This window comes from Podarcis muralis, chromosome 7 (genome assembly GCF_964188315.1).
Source record: "Podarcis muralis chromosome 7, rPodMur119.hap1.1, whole genome shotgun sequence".
In the NCBI taxonomy this organism is placed as follows: Eukaryota; Metazoa; Chordata; class Lepidosauria; order Squamata; family Lacertidae; genus Podarcis; species Podarcis muralis.
Window position 1 is genome coordinate 25,318,405 of NC_135661.1, and position 16,749 is coordinate 25,335,153.

Genomic DNA, 16,749 nt, shown 5'->3' on the forward strand with positions numbered 1-16,749 from the left:
ACAAAAGAATAGCCAGGCTGCCCTGGTAATGAAATCAGTGACCATTATCACGTATCCTGGGAGTCAGGATTTCTGCTGGAGACCGCCTCCATGTATGATGTTTTGGGGGGTGGCCTTGGCCTACAGGGTGGGCAATTTCAAAAGTTTATATAAGGGCTTACACACCATTGTTCAGTATTCTCTCCTCCCTCCTGCGTGTGGTGAGTGAGGACCCTGCTGCAACAGTTTAATAAAGATCAGGCTTACTAGCTGCTTTGCTTCTCAATATACTCTGGTTGGCCTCTGTCATTTTCTCCTACCTACAGGGAACCCACTTAAGGACTCTGTACGGACTCAGGAATACCCCATAAGAGAAAGGGAGCAGTGTTTCTTATAACAGTGGCCTCTCCTTCCTTGGAGGTTTCTAAGCAGAGGTTGGATGTCCACCTAACAGGGATTCTTTAGCTGTGATTCCTGCGTTGCAGGGGGTTGGACTAGATGACCCCCGGGGTTCCCTTCTGACTCTAAAAAACAGCTAACATGGCCAATGGTCTGGTAGCCAACAGGCAGTGCCCTCTAGCAGCTGTTGGATTATTCCCGTTCTAGCCCTTGTAATGCATTTCATTTCTGTTTTATTTATTGTTATACTGTATTTGTATCCCCTCTTTCCTCCAAGGTGGGCATATATGAGTCTCCCCACGCTGTGTGCTCTTTATCCTCACAACGACCCTGCGAGGTGTGTTGGGCAGAGAGACAGTGACTGGCTCGATGGTCAACCAAGGACGATCAAGCCCACTGCTGTATTAACAGCATTGGAGTGATCTCCCTGGGCTGCAAGCCTGGGCAGCGTGTCTGGAGGTCCTGGGCTGCCCAGTTGACAAGACCCCTCCCCCCCCAGCCTCTCTGATGTGGTCCAAAAGAAAGCAGAGCTCAGCATTGTTTACAAGGGTCAGCAAACTTTTCCAGCAGGGGGCCGGTCCACTGTCCCTCAGACCTTCTGGGGGGGGGTGGACTATATTTTGGGGCGGAGAATGAATTCCTATGCCCCACAAATAACCCAGGGATGCATTTTAAATAAAAGGACACATTCTAATCATGTGAAAACACGCCGATTCCTGGACCGTCCATGGGCCAGATTTAGAAGGCGATTGGGCCGGATCCGGCCCCCGGGCCTTAGTTTGCCTACCCATGGTTTACAGTGCTAGGGGTCAGAAAACTTTTTCAACAGGGGGCCGGTCCATTGTCCCTCAGACCTTGGGGGGGGGGTGGACTATATTTTTTGGGGGGGAATGAATGGATTCCTATGCCCCACAAATAACCCAGAGATGCATTTTAAATAAAAGCACACATTCTACTCATGTAAAAACACGCTACTTTCTGGACCATCCATGGGCTGGGATTTAGAAGGCGATTGGGCCGGATCCGGCCCCCGGGCCTTAGTTTGCCTACCCATGGTTTACACTGACCAGCAGCAGCTCTCCCACCTGAAGATGCTGAGGATCAAACCCACGACCTTTCTGCATATGAGGCAGCCATTTACCACTGAGCCACAGCTCTCCCATCCTGTTTCACACCCAGGACATACATGCGAGTCGAGTACTTTATTGATATTCTTTAAAACTTCCCCTTAAAAAATAAAAATCCAATGATAACTTTTAAAATGCAGACATACAGCTTGAGAGGATAGGCTTCTTAAGCAGGGACCACAACCAGCATCCAAGATCCGTAGGGACACTGAGAGAACCCCAGGTGAGGTGGGTTCAAGCAGCTGAACAACCCTTTCTTTCTCTTCAGGGTGTTTTCTTCTTCTTCTATGGGAAGTTCGGGCCCACGATGATGCTGCTGTTGGCAAGCTTTCCATAGTCCACGCCGTGCTCAAAATGGATGTGGCGGACTCCGCTGGGGTAGTTGCGGAAGATGTACACAGTCTGGAAATTTGAGGAGAGGGAGAAGGAGTTTTCACCAGAGCCCAGGAACAGGTGGGTGCAGCTGTACTGAAGTAGCAACAGGTGTCAGAATTTTGCGCCTCCTTCACAACTTTGCACCCGTGACAATTACCCTATTGCCCCCACACCACCCTCAAGCTAGGCCACTGCTGAGCACAGAGTGCCGGATTTACATATAAGCTAAACAAGATATAGCTTAGGGCTCCACTCTCTTGGGGGCCCCCCCCAAAAAATAAAGGAAAAACAACAACTGAATGTACATTTCCAAAATATATGATAAAAAATAAATAAAACCTACATACAGCAACAGTGTTTTGTGTTGTGTTGGCTCCTTTGATGTAAGTAATAGGCCCCGCCTACTAGCCTGCTCCCTAAAATATCACTGGTTTACTCATTTCTATATGCAGTGGTACCTCGGGTTACATACGCTTCAGGTTACATACGCTTCAGGTTACACACTCCTCTAACCCAGAAATAGTGCTTCAGGTTAAGAAGTCAGCGCTCTCCGACCATGGCATGCAGCTTCACTCCGTAGGAGAAGCAGTCGACTCTCAGCACCACGCCGCTCCCCGTCCCCCGTTCCGAAGCCTTTAAAAAGGCTCCTTCTTGGGTTGGGGGGGGCGCAAATGGTGCCCTCCGAGTCACCAGGTCCACAGGCTTCAACGCTTGTGGTTTCTGAGGGTCCCCGCGTCGTCGCCATGGCAGGACCCGTCTCCTACTGAGCCGATTCCCTCCGGAGCTCGGAGGGAATCCGCCATTAGACGATGGCGCTAACCCGGAAGCTCCAGAACAAATTAAGTTCTTAACCTGAGGTACCACTGTACAATGGACGCTTGGGTTGCGAACGTGATTCATGCGGGATGCATGTTTATAACCCGCAGCATTTGCAACCTGCATCTGCGCACGGGCGGGTTGCGATTCGGCGCTTCTGTGCACATGCAAAGTGCGAGTTAGTGCTTCTATGCATGCGTGACTGCCAAAACCCGGAAGTAACCCATTCTGGTACTTCTGGGTTTCGATGGTCTGTAACCCGAAAAAAATGCAACCTGAAGCGGCTGTAACCTGAGGCATGACTGTACAGGGTGCCTACACTCTTCATGGACTGGTTGCATGGCAACATGCAGGATGCAGCTGCAGACTGCAGTGCGGCACACTTGAATGTGGGTCAAGCTGTTGTACCTGTTATCTAGTATTGTAGCAAATATTCAACACAAAAAAGAGGGACAATTTGTTGTTGACAAAGGAAAGCTGGACATATAAAGGGCCCCATTACATTCAGTAGCTTAGGGCGTCATCAAACCCAAATCCTGCCCTGGCTGAGTACTTCCCCTGCCTTAAATCCTGGATTTACCTTTTTCCAGTTCCTTGTGCCGTCCTTGATTACCTCCCCATTCGAGATATAGCAGGTATAGAGGGCTTTAAAATCTGCAGCCAGCAGCTTCACGGTCAGTCTGTAGTTGTAACGAGGATTCGGGTAGAGGACATCGGACCTGTAGGGAAGAAGGGCACAAGGCAAAATCAAGCCATGTATAAAAAGTATCACGGTTGCCCAATCATTGGCAGAGTAAAGACAATATCGTAATTGCTGCTTTATAGTGTGCAGATGAGAAAGCTAGACAGCATCTTAAAAAGCAGAGACATCACCTTGCCAACAAAGGTCCATATTGTTAAAGCTATGGTTTTCCCAGTAGTGATGTATGGAAGTGAGAGCTGGACCATAAAGAAGGCTGATCGCCGAAGAATTGATGCTTTTGAATTATGGTGCTGGAGGAGACTCTTGAGAGTCCCATGGACTGCAAGAAAATCAAGCCTATCCATTCTGAAGGAAATCAGCCCTGAGTGTTCACTGGAAGGACAGATCCTGAAGCTGAGGCTCTAATACTTTGGCCACCTCATGAGAAGAGAAGACTCCCTGGAAAAGACCCTGGTGTTGGGAAAGATGGAGGGCACAAGGAGAAGGGGACGACAGAGGACGAGATGGTTGGACAGTGTTCTCAAAGCTATCAGCATGAGTTTAACCAAACTGTGGAGGCAGTGGAAGACAGGAGTGCCTGGCGTGCTCTGGTCCATGGGGTCATGAAGAGTTGGACATGACTAAACAACAACAAGTGTGCAGATGAAGCCCAAAGGCTGAAGCAAAACCAGCTGCTTTGGAGGCACTCGCGGCACCTTCAAAACAAAAGTGGGGCATCTCCAAAGCAGGCAGCTCATCACACATTGCACTGCGGGGGGGGGGGGGTTAGACTGGATGACCCTTGGGGTCCCAAATCTATAGTTCTATGATATTTCAGGCCTGCTTCAGAAGGAGCTGTTGTTTTCTTTCTGGCCACGTAAAAGCAGCCATTTAAAAACACTTGGATTTATATCTTGATTTTAAAAACCACATCAATTTGTTTCTGATGTTTGGTTTGAATAGGTATTTGCTAATGATTATGTTAGATTGTTCTTTTGCAAACCACCCACACTTTCTCCCAGCCCATATTTTGAACGTTTTGTGTATCGGTTAATTCCGACCCACCCCAGAGAGCTTTTCTCGCTTTTCCAGCCTTGCCAAAAATCCAACTTTACCCACGGAACAGAACTAAGCAAGATAAGCAAAGCAAAAATCTCTCTCTGGATTTTCCACGCACCTGATAAGAGAGTAAGATACAGTTTTCCGCAAGGAACAATGGGGAAAGCTCTCAGACCTGGGGGGAAATTAACCTGTATGCCAGTGTTTTCCAAACTTGGGTCTCCAGCTGTTTTGGGACTACAGCTCCCTTCATCCCTAGCTAGCAGGATCAGTGGTCAGGGAAGATGGGAACTGTAGTCCCCAAACAGCTGGAGACCCAAGTTTTGAGAAACACTGAAGTCCGCAAAATGATTAAATTGCAAAAGCGTGAATGAACCCATAGGGGTTTCCTGATGAGCTAACCGTCAGGGGTACCTTTACCTTTAAGCAGGCTGTAAATTTTGCTAAATTACGCTCAGAAGTTCAGGATAAATCCTCGAACACGCCTAAACAGCCCTGGTAGGGGTTTTTTTTTCTGCTACTCAAGACCTACCAAATCCACCCATCTGGTTGAGAACTGTGACCACAGGACTAAATGGGGCTTTGATCCTGCAAGCTCTTCTGAGGCCAATTCCAGCACTCACCAATCCTGCACCACGATATGGGGTGTCACGTAGTCCATCAATTCGTCTGTGTAGCCATGGTCCTTCAAGGTGATGCGCTGAATTTTTGTGTCGGGCCTGAGATGTGAGGAAGGAAATCAAAGCCATTTCAAATACAGTGGTACCTTGGTTCTCAACTTTCGGAAAACCGGAAGTAAGTGTTCTGGTTTTCGAACGTTTTTCGGAAGCCAAACATCCAATGCGCTGTCAGCTATTGTTTCCAGGGCACCTGCACCAATCAGAAGCTGCGCCTTGGTTTCGAACATTTCGGAAGTCAAACGGACTTCCAGAATGAATTAAGTTTGGTGCTTTTGTTTTTGCTATTTATTTTGTGGTTTTGTTTTTGAGGCCTTTTTGGTTAATTTGTTTTTGTGTCTGTGTGGAACCCAGTTCAGCTATTGATTGATTGATTGATTGATTGATTGTGTGACTGCGGAAATGGATAAAATCCCCCCAACCAAACAATGACTATCATCAGTGCAGGTAAGAAAAAAATTAATTTTAATTTGTATCATCTACAATACTGTTTTCTTTATTTTATGGAACAGTACATCGATTATTGCTTTCATTTTATGGATCAATGGTCTTGTTACATAGTAAAATTCATGTTAAATTGCTGTTTTAGGGGTTGTTTTTAAAAGCCCATTTTGCATTACTTTCTATGGGAAAGCGTGCCTTGGTTTTGGAATGCTTTGGTTTTGGAAGGGACTTATGGAACAGATTAAGTTTGAGAACCAAGGTACCACCATCACCAGCCCAGCTTATTAACCTTTTGTGCCCTTGGAGACTGGCAACTTGCAGCAAATGAGTCCAATCCAGTCCTCAGAAGGCAGCCTGCACTGCAGGAGAGGAGGGCAGCGAGAAAACCAGATACCTTAAGCCTTCCTGTGATCCTTCTTCTGTCACCTATGGACATCTTTAATTTTACTCTCTGCTTCTACTGAAATAGCCCTTGAGGGGAGAAAAGGAAACTGGATCTTCCTGCCTTACAGTGAGTCAGACCACTGACTGGCAGCATCTATCGATCCTATCACAAGAAAAGTCTCTAGAGCTACCTGGAGATGCTGGGAATCAAATTCAGGACTTTCTGCATGCAAATCAGGTGTTCTCCATCTAACCTGAGTTCTTTTCTCTAAGGTTCCAGTCCTCATGAAGGAAGGGCTGCCTGCTGAGTCCGACTATTGGTCCATCTAGTTTTATATTGTCCACTCTCTGGCTCTGGCTGCAGCTCTCAAGGGATTCCTAGAAGAGTCTTTTCGCTGCCCTACCTAGAGATGCCAGGGATATAGGTTGGACCTTCTGCATTCAATGCAGGTCCTCCACTACCATGTGATCGATCTTCTAAATCCATAGCCACATTTGAGGATTTACTGAACCTCTAACATGGTCCTCACCCATTGAAGGCAAAGAAACATGTCGTGATGTTGTCATGGGGGTATTCGTCTGCTAACAGCTCCTCCACACCCCAGCAGTGCTCCTGATGCTTGTCGATTTCCCAGTAGAGAAATTCCTCTGTGGGAGAAGGAAGAAAGGAGGGCGTAAGAACTTTAAGAGAGCCTTGCTAGACCAGGACAATGGCCCATCAAGTCCAGAATCCTGTTGCGTGCCAAGGCACCTGAGCCACAAAGTTCCCAAGAGAACAATAAAACACACTGACGCAGAGTATTTTGGTTTATGGGTTCAAAATAGGCCACAACTTTATTGGTTACCAACGTGAGCTGTCTGGCTTAGGCACTGGGGTGAAGCCAGGCTATATCTTGACTCCTGCCCATCTGAGTGAGTCCACAGAAGGGTAAACCACCAATATGGGGTGCCCTATAACTTACGTTGGCGGGGATGCGGGTGGCGCTGTGGGATAAACCACAGAGCCTAGGACTTGCCGATCAGAAGGTCGGCGGTTCGAATCCCCACGGCAGGGTGAGCTCCCGTTGCTCGGTCCCTGCTCCTGCCAACCTAGCAGTTTGAAAGCACAAAGTGCAAGTAGATAAATAAGTACCACTCTGGAGGGAAGGTAAACGACGTTTCCATGCACTGCTCTGGTTCACCAGAAGCGGCTTAGTCATGCTGGCCACATGACCCGGAAGCTGTATGCCGGCTCCCTCGGCCAGTAAAGCGAGATGAGTGCCGCAACCCCAGAGTCGTTCATGACTGGACCTAATGGTCAGGGGTCCCGTTACCTTTATAACTTACGTCAGAGAGTGGCACCACTCTGAGGGGTCCCCGTAGGGGCTGTGATATGACCCTAGCCCACGCCCAGGCTTCGGACAGTACTCATGCCCCAAATCCCTTTAACAGGGTACCCTTACTGAGGAGGGGCAGGCAAAGGCAATAACCAAAAGGAGGCTTACCCGATGCCTAACCTCACAATAGTTGCAACGATTGCTACGAGACAGGCTGAAACCAAATGGCCGGTACCAATTTGCCAAGTGGAAAAAATTCCGACCCGGCCCCAACAACATGGCAACCAAAAGTTGCCATAGCAAGGTCACATCAGAGCAAAGCATGAAAACAGGGTGGGTGGGTATAGTGGTGCAGAATGGTCAGGTGGTACCTGGGGCGGACCTTTTTTTTTTTGGTCATTCCCTCCCATTGAAATTCCCCCTCCACCACCCCACCACCCATCAAAGAAAACCATGCAGGCAGCTTCCCATTGTAGAACCCGCCTTCCTCCTTTGTTTTGACAGATCAGGGGAGGCTCGGGTGGGTGGGAGTTGCCCAGTTTTTTAAAAAAAACTCTGCACATTTATGTTTCACAGGGTGCGAAATAAGAGCTTTGCACATAGCTGTCAACCGTCCCTTATTTGGCGGGAAAGTCCCTTATCACAGCGCTGTGTCCCGTTGCTGTCCCTTATTGATGATGTCCCTTAAATTTCCCGGGTTTCTAAAGAAGCAGCTCCTCTCCCTTCCTCTCTGCTGGCCAGGGAGGAGGGAAGCTCCAACTGTGTTGCTTGGCTGCATTGCTCACCCAATAAGGAGTCTAAGAACGACTGGGGGGTGGAGCTTGCATGCCTTGTGCCGATCAAATTGGCCGCATTGCCTGGGGACTCGCCTTTGCTCAGCGCTTCCCAGCGGAGAAGTGACGGTGGTTTTCCATGCTGCATCCCCTTTGCCGGGTTGCTGCGCTGTGGGAACCACTGCTTGAGGCTTCGTTTGGCTGCTGGCTGGACTTTCTGCCTTTGGCTTGGAGGGGCTCAGAAGCTGAACATACCTGTGCTTGGAAAATCCCTTATTTTGGCTGCTGATCCCTTATTTTCAAGGCTGCTGGTCCCTTATTTTCAAATCTGTAAGCTGACAGCTATGGCTTTGCACCTTTATACAATATGAAGTGTGCTTGGGCCCAGGGTCTTTTGCCTCACCATCCTCACTACTGACTCCCTGTTGCTACTCAGCCTCAAAAAAAAATTAAAAAAATTCATTGGATTCATTGGAAAAAATCTGATAACCACAGGCTAGCTGCCAGGGGTAGCCCTCTGCCACCGAACAGAGACCCACCTTTGCCGAAAGGATTCCGGACAATGTTCTTCTGCAGCTTGCAGAGAAGGTAGAAGACCTTCCAGTCTGGGAAAGGACTGGTCAGCATCTCAATGGGGTAGCCGGCCCGCCTACACTTGTCTTTCCACTGAGCATTCAAGGAGTCCACCAGGTCTCTCCACCAGCAGCACACCCAACGGAAGCAGCGGAGCAGGTGCCACGAGGGGAAGAAGTCAAACACATCCAGCAGGATCTCCAGAGGCAGGTCGTTGATGGACACCATCTACTGTAAGAGAAGTCTTGGCTGAGAGGTTTTAGAGATGCAAAATAAATGCAAAGACAGGAGTCCCGGGCTACTCAGACCCACTCTCCCTAGGAATCAATAGGGCTCACTCCTTCAGAGAGATCTGAAGTTTACAGCATGTTATTCCCTGAAGGAGAACTACTTGAATATGATTTATAGATGGTATTTAACTCCAAGTAGACGTGGGTGGTGCTGTGGGTTAAACCACAGAGCCCAGGACTTGCCGATCAGAAGGTCGGCGGTTCGAATCCCCGCGACGGGGTGAGCTCCCGTTGCTCGGTCCCTGCTCCTGCCAACCTAGCAGTTTGAAAGCACGTCAAAGTGCAAGTAGACAAATAGGTACCACTCTGGCGGGAAGGTAAACGGCGTTTCCATGCGCTGCTCTGGTTCGCCAAAAGCGGCTTAGTCATGCTGGCCACATGACCCGGAAGCTGTACGCCGGCTCCCTCAGCCAATAAAGCGAGATCAGCGCCGCAACCCCAGAGTCAGTCACGACTGGACCTAAAGGCCAGGGGTCCCTTTACCTTTAGACTGGCTAAGATGTGTAAGACTGAATCAGATCAGTGCTGGAGATGCAATGAGGTCAAGGGTACTTTCTTTCACATGTGATGGACTTGGAAAAGGGTAAAAGGGTATTGGGAAACAATCCATAATGAATTTTTTTTAAAAAAAAATGTTTAAAAGCACCTTTCAAAAAAAAAACACCCTTTTTGTAGGGGATGATTCAGATGGAAATACCCAGGTGTCAAAAAAGGTTATTTATGTACGCCACTACAGCGGCCCGTGTTTCGTTAGCCCCAAAATGGAAAACAAGCGAATGGCAACCTAAACTGATGGAATATGCACAGCTTACGGATCTAATTTATAGAATAAGAGAACAAGAAGAACATTTGTTTAGAGAAGATTGGAAAATGTTTATTGAATATATGGGGGGAAATTGTGTATACTTGAAAACGTGGGCAGCATTAAGATAAATTCAACAGTGTGAATAAGTTTTGATGGATGCAATAATGGAATACTGAATGGTTTAGTTTATATAAAATATGAGGGATTTATGCTATGCAAAATGAACCATGGAGAGAGAAGAAGGGAAGTCATGGATATTTTAAAGTTGTTTAAATGAATATTCTAAATTGCAAAACAGAATATTTAATAAAAAAATTAGACACACACACATACATGAGTGCTTTTTTCCTTAAAAAAATGTTTAGGGCTATGATCATTTTCCTACTCATATTGAAATAAAGGTAAAGGACCCCTGAGAGTGTAGTCCAGTTGCGAACGACTCTTGTCTGGAGCCGACGTTTGTCTGCAGACAGTTTTTCCAGGTCATGTGGCCAGCATGACTAAGCTGCTTCTGGCAAAACCAGAGCAGTGCACGGAAATGCCATTTACCTTCCCACCAGAGTGATACCCATTTATCTACTTGCACTTTGACGTGCTTTCGAACTGCTAGGTGGGCAGGTGCTGGGACCGAGCGACGGGAGCTCACCCCGTCACGGGGATTCGAACCGCCGACCTCCTGATCGGCAAGTCCTAGGCTCAGTGGTTTAGACCACAGTGGCACCCACATCCCATATTGAAATACTGCTCTTCAATGAGGCCAAACTTAGATTTACATGTTTAGGAGTATGTGTACTCCTGCGTAACCCCTCCCCCCCAAAAAAGCACTGTGTGTGTGTGTGTGTGTGTGTGTGTGTGTGTGTGTGTGTGTGTTGTGTAGGAGATTTGCAGCGATGGTAGGAAAATTACAACACTGTTGTGGGTTTCAGGGGTCAGTCTGGATCAGTGGCGGACTACATTTTGCGGTCCTGGAAGCTTTCACTGTCATGAGTCTGGGTAACTACTGTTAATCTTCTTCAGTGCGGCTCTTCCACAACAAATCACCACATTAAAAAATAATAATAACAACTACCATATCTCAAGTGTTGATTAAAATTGCTGTACTGGATTATCTCCTGTTACACGAAGCACATTTTACAAAATATTCTCTTTTCTGGTTTTTCTAGCAACATATTCACATACAGTTTCATCCTAGAGCTCCCTTGCAATGTCACAACTTACTGTGACACTGTCACAACCTCTGGGCTACTGACTCTCAAACCTTTGGGATTGTTGAAATATATACAAGAACAAAAGATCAATCCATTTGAGTCCCTTCCAGTTCTTGGAATCTTGTGCCCAGTGAAGCTTGGAATCTAATAAATAGAAGATTCTATCACTGAGCTAGTCAGGGCGGGGAAATCCCATAAAACAATAATGTTACCTGGCCTCTTAAATCAGCATCTCAAATAAATGAATGAATTAGGGTGCAAGAGCCTAGGCTCACTTTCTAAACTCACTTGGGCAAAGCAGGAGCCCCAGCTGGGGATCACCTGATTAATTAGGATCCCAACAAGGTGGAGCTGAGTTTTAACCCTTCCTTCTCCAGCTTTGGTGCTAACAAAAACAGCCCTCAAGCTGCTGCTTGGTTTCAGGCTCAGATTGGTATTATCAGAGCTGGTCTAACATTATAATTAATACGGCTACAGGACAGGAAGCCAGCATAACCTCTTTTTCAGATCTTTGTCAAAAAAGCACCAACTTTGACTCCTCCTCTAATTGAAATCTTTCCACTCCAGCTGGTCATAACAAGGATCCTGGTAAGGGCCCAAGTTTGCTTTCTTCCTCCTCCCTCCCAACCTTGTTTCCTTTTGTGCTGTGTGTAGTTTTATTTTTTAGTCTTGTTAAGCATGAGGACAGTGCCTTCACATTTGTGAGCTACATTCGCAAGCCCCCCTCCCTTTTTTTTTTCTTTTTTCTGGTGAGCAGGGTAAAAATGGTTCAGATAAACAAACACACACAAAGGGAATATTAACGGTATGAAAACAAGCTTCTCTGCATGGGAACAAATTAATGACCGTTCATGCAGGGACTATTGCAGCTGTTTTAAAGTTTGGAGTTTACTCATTTGGTCTCTGGAGGGAAATAGGAACTAAAAACACATGCCCCTTTAAATATATTCCACTACAGCTTAGACTCCCCAACCTGTTTTTCACACTCAACCTTCATTTTATTGCTAGAGGGAACAAAAGTTTTAATGCAAAAGTCCTTTGCTAACAATGCCTTGCATCCAATATTAGTCCTACTCAGAGTGGAACTAATGAAGTTAACGAACATGCAACCCAGCATGTGGCGGAAAAGGTGGGATATCGATGCGGTAAATAAAATAAGCCCTAAAAATTCATCCATGCTGATGGCAAATTCAAAATACAGAAGCCTAGGCTGCAAGAGGTTCCCCTAAATGCCACCAGCCTTTTTGCCTAGCCCAGAGATGAATTCAAGCGAAGGAGGGAGTGAAGAGTCACTCTTTACATGCTCAGAGACCCTATCACCAAAGTGTTGCTACCTTGAGGTTCAACCTCGCAGCTACTGTAAGCCTCGAGGACACCTCCCAGCCTTACCTCGGTTAAAAAAAGCAATGACAGCGTCCCAAGCTCTCTGGAAAGACAAAACGAAGGAAGTTTCCGTCTCCGCCCCGCTCAGGATGCAGCAGCAGAAGGCGGGCAGGATAACCCAGGGAGGCGTTAGCGGCCAGGCGCTGCCTCCTTCCTAGGCGGGGCGGAGAAGAGGAACCCCAGTTCATTTGCATTCAGTGACGCGTCTGCAACGTCACGCCCCTTCCAAAAGAATCTTTCCCATGCCAGTGGCAAATCAATGATAGAGAGGTCAATGTCTCCCACCAAGGTGGCGGGAGAGGCATTTTCCATATATTGGATTTCCTTTTTCTTTTTTTAAAATTTTATGTCTACTTTTCAAGTTTATACATTTCACTAATTTTACAAAAAAAAATTAACATTTCAGAACTTGACTTCCTTCCGCCTTTTTCTGCGGTTCGTTAAAATTATTTTGAATATCCCCTGCATATCCAAATTAACTTAATTTGCTCATTTATTCAGCTACTTCAAATATATACTCTTATAAAACTGCACTTTATTACTATAATCATGCCAATGATCTTATCTGTTTACGATTTATCTGTAAATATTCCATAAAACATTTCCATTCTTTTAGGAAAAAAAGTTTGCTATCTTGATTTCTTATTCTTCCGGTTAGTTTTGCCATTTCTGCATATTCCATAAGTTTTTGTATCCATTCTTACTTTGCTGGGACTTCTGCTTCTTTCCATTTTGGGGCAAGTAACAATCTAGCCACTGTGGTCGCATACATGGATTTGATTTTCTGTGCACTTTACCCTGAGTTTTTAATGACATTTCTTTTATTTAACAAAATGTACATTCCACTTGATTGTAAGAAAGCCTAGCAGTTTACAAGAAATGTGACCAGTTTTTTTTAAAAAAAATCAGCTAAAAACATGTAAAATCAACAGCAAAAGTGATATCAACATCTATGTATCTGGATAAGCTTGTGTGAACAAAAAGGTGTTTAAGCCTTAAAGGTAAAGGGACCCCTGACTATTAGGTCCAGTCGCAGACAACTCTGGGTTTGCAGCGCTCATCTCGCTTTACTGGCTGAGGGAGCCGGCATACAGATTCCAGGTCATGTGGCCGGCATGACTAAGCCGCTTCTGGCTAACCAGAGCAGCGCATGGAAACGCTGTTTCCTTCCCGCTGGAGTGGTACCTATTTATCTACTTGCACTGGCATGCTTTCGAACTGCTAGGCTGGCAGTAGCAGGGACCGAACAATGGGAACTCACCCCGTTGCGGGGATTCGAACCGCCAATCTTCTGATCGGCAAGCCCTAGGCTCTGTGGTTTAGACCACAGTGCCACCCGTGTCGTTTAAGCCTTAAGAGTATATATTTAAATAAGATGAATAAATGCGCAAATTGTTAATTTGGATATGCAGAAGATATTAAAAACAAATTTAAGGAACCACTGAAAGAGGAGGAAGTCTAATTTTGAAATGTCAAAAATTATTGTAAAATTAGTGAAATGTGTAAAATTAGTGAAATGTATAAAAATGAAAAGTATAAATAAATAAATAAATTTGTGCATTGCCCCCCCAGAAAAGGAGTTTAAGTCACACACACACCCAAAAAAGTACAGAGAAGGCGCCTGGTTGATGTCAACAGGCAGGGAGTTCCAAAGTGAGTGTTACCGCATCATCTATTTCTCACAACTAATTTTTTTTAGTACATTGCTGTTAGACAATTATGTTAAGAGAAGTCAACAACGATTATAATTCTTGTATGGACTTGGTGTACTTAGTTGCTGCGTGACAGGCAGATGTTCAACCAGGTAAGCTCCCCCTGTCATGGTAAATAAATAATAATAATAATAATAATAATAATAATAATAATAATAATAATAGTTTATTATTTATACGCTGCCCATCTGGCTGGGTTTCCCCAGGCACTCTGGGCAGTTTCCAACAGAACACTAAAATACAATAACCTATTTACCATTAAAAGCTTCCCTAAACAGGGCTGCCTTTAGATGTCTTCTAAAAGTTTGGTAGTTATTTTTCTCTTAGACATCTGGAGGGCGTTCCACAGGGCAGGTGCCACTACCGAGAAGGCCCTCTGCCTGGTTTCCTGTAACCTCACTTCTCGCAGCGAGGGAACCACCAGAAGGCCCTTGGAACTGGACCTCAGTGTCCGGGCAGAACGATGGAGGTGGAGACGCTCCTTCAGGTGTCTTCACTGTGGCATTGTGGTTAGGCTGCTGAACCAGGACCTAGGAGCCCAGGGTTCAAATCACCATTCGGGCACGAAGGTCAACCTTGGGCCAGTCACCACCTCTCAGCCAAACCTACCTCACAGGGTTGTTGTGAGGATAATACAAAGGGACAGTTGTGAGCACCACCATTCAGCTCTTTGCAGGGAAGGCGGGATACTAATTTAATATGAAAAAAAAAACCCTCTGATGATGCCTCTTGCTTGCCTAGATGGGGAATAGAGAGCAGCGTGCAAGTGTGTGGACAAAGGTAAAATTTGCATTCGTGGCTCCGCCCTCTTTGTCTCTGGCCCCTCCCATCACAGGAATGAGTTTCCCGGAAGGGAATGAGGTCCTCAGGCCGAGCAGTTTTCATCAGTGTGGTGCCACTTTATTTCCTCTAGAAATCTGAATACTTCCTCACTTTCATTTCTTTATTTTGCTTGCATTCTGGATAGCTCAGTTGGCTAGAGCGTGGTACTGATAACATCAATGTTACAGGTTCGATTCCCATATGGGACAACTGCATATTCCTGCATTGCAGAGTTGGACGAGATGATCCATAGGGGAATTAATAATAATTTATTATTTATGCCCCACCCATCTGGCTCAGTTTCCCCAGCCACTCTGGGCAGCTCTCAACAGAATATTAAAAACATGATAAAACATCAAACATTAAAAACTTCCCTAAACAGGGTCCCTTGCAATGCTACAATTCTATGAATCCACCTTTTCATCCAAGCTAGCTCAAGGTTGTCTTTGTCCAGGGAGTTTTCTTGGCAGGGATACTGGAGTGGCTTGCCGGTTCCTTTCTCAGTAGTGATGTATGGAAGTGAGAGCTGGACCATAAAGAAGGCTGATCGCCGAAGAATTGATGCTTTTGAATTATGGTGCTGGAGGAGACTCTTGAGAGTCCCATGGACTGCAAGAAGATCAAACCTCTCCATTCTGAAGGAAATCAGCCCTGAGTGCTCACTGGAAGGACAGATCCTGCAGCTGAGGCTCCAATACTTTGGCCACCTCATGAGAAGAGAAGACTCCCTGGAAAAGACCCTGATGTTGGGAAAGATGGAGGGCACAAGAAGAAGGGGACGATAGAGGACGAGATGGTTGGACAGTGTTCTCGAAGCTACAAACATGAGTTTGACTAAACTGTGGGAGGCAGTGGAAGACAGGAGTGCCTGGCATGCTCTGGTCCATGGGGTCACAAAGAGTCAGACACGACTAAATGACTAAACAACAACAGCTCAAGGTGGCATACAAAGTTCTCCTCATTTTATCCCAACAGCCCTGCGAGGGCAGGTTAGGCTGAGAGGCAGTGAGCGGCCCCAGCTTTGTATCCAAGCGGAGGATTTGAACCCAGCTCCGAGTCCGCCACTGTATCCGTTATACCACACTGACTTACAGCACATTTATTAATTCTTTTCTGGAGAGATTCATTGACTTCAGTTCATTATTTTGACACAGCAGAATTGACCGGGGGATGGGATATATACCGTATATCGTCTGCCTTTAGTATCACTCCCAGGTACTTATAAGAATGTAAAAAGAGCCTGCTGGCCCAGGCCACTGGCCCATCGAGTCCAGCATCCTGTTCTCACAGTGGCCTAGCACATGCCTCAATGGGAAACCCATAAAGAGGGTTCAAGCACAAAACAAACTTGTTCCTGCTGTTGTCTCCAGCACCTGGTCTTCAGAAGCATGGCTGCCTCCAACTGCAGAGCCAGAAGAGAGCCATCATGGCTCGTATTATTATTATTATTATTATTATTATTATTATTATTTATACCCCGCCCATCTGGCTGGGTTTCCCCAGCCACTCTGGGTGGCTTCCAACAGAATATTAAAATACAATAATCTATTAAACATTAAAAGCTTCCCTAAACAGGGTCGCCTTCAGATGTCTTCTAAAAGTCTGGTAGTTGTTTTCCTCTTTGACATCTGGTGGGAGGGCGTTCCACAGGGCGGGTGCCACCACCGAGAAGGCCCTCTGCCTGGTTCCCTGTAACTTGGCTTCTCGCAGAGAGGGAACCGCCAGAAGGCCCTCGGCACTGGACCTCTCCTCCATGTTGATCTCATATTTAAAGCCATCCAAATTGGTAGCCATTGCTGTCTCCTATTGAAGAGAGATCATAGCTTAACTGTGAGCTGTGTAAAGAAGGACTTTCTTTTATCTTAACCACAATGGGATATACACACACACCAAAAAAAAACAAAAAAAAAAAAACCACCCCATGC

General features: G+C 46.1%; 1 protein-coding gene across 1 annotated transcript; it reads right to left on the reverse strand.

Moving 5' to 3' along the window:
- Window positions 1–1,571: 1,571 nt before the first annotated feature.
- On the reverse strand, window positions 1,572–8,846 carry LOC114602434 (F-box only protein 44-like). Its single transcript, XM_077931405.1, has 5 exons — window positions 8,571–8,846; window positions 6,473–6,590; window positions 5,061–5,156; window positions 3,277–3,415; window positions 1,572–1,907 (listed from the first exon to the last, which is right to left on the reverse strand). The coding sequence occupies exons 1-5, from the start codon at window positions 8,830–8,832 to the stop codon at window positions 1,791–1,793; spliced, it is 732 nt and encodes a 243-aa protein (XP_077787531.1). The 5' UTR covers window positions 8,833–8,846; the 3' UTR covers window positions 1,572–1,790.
- Window positions 8,847–16,749: the final 7,903 nt, after the last annotated feature.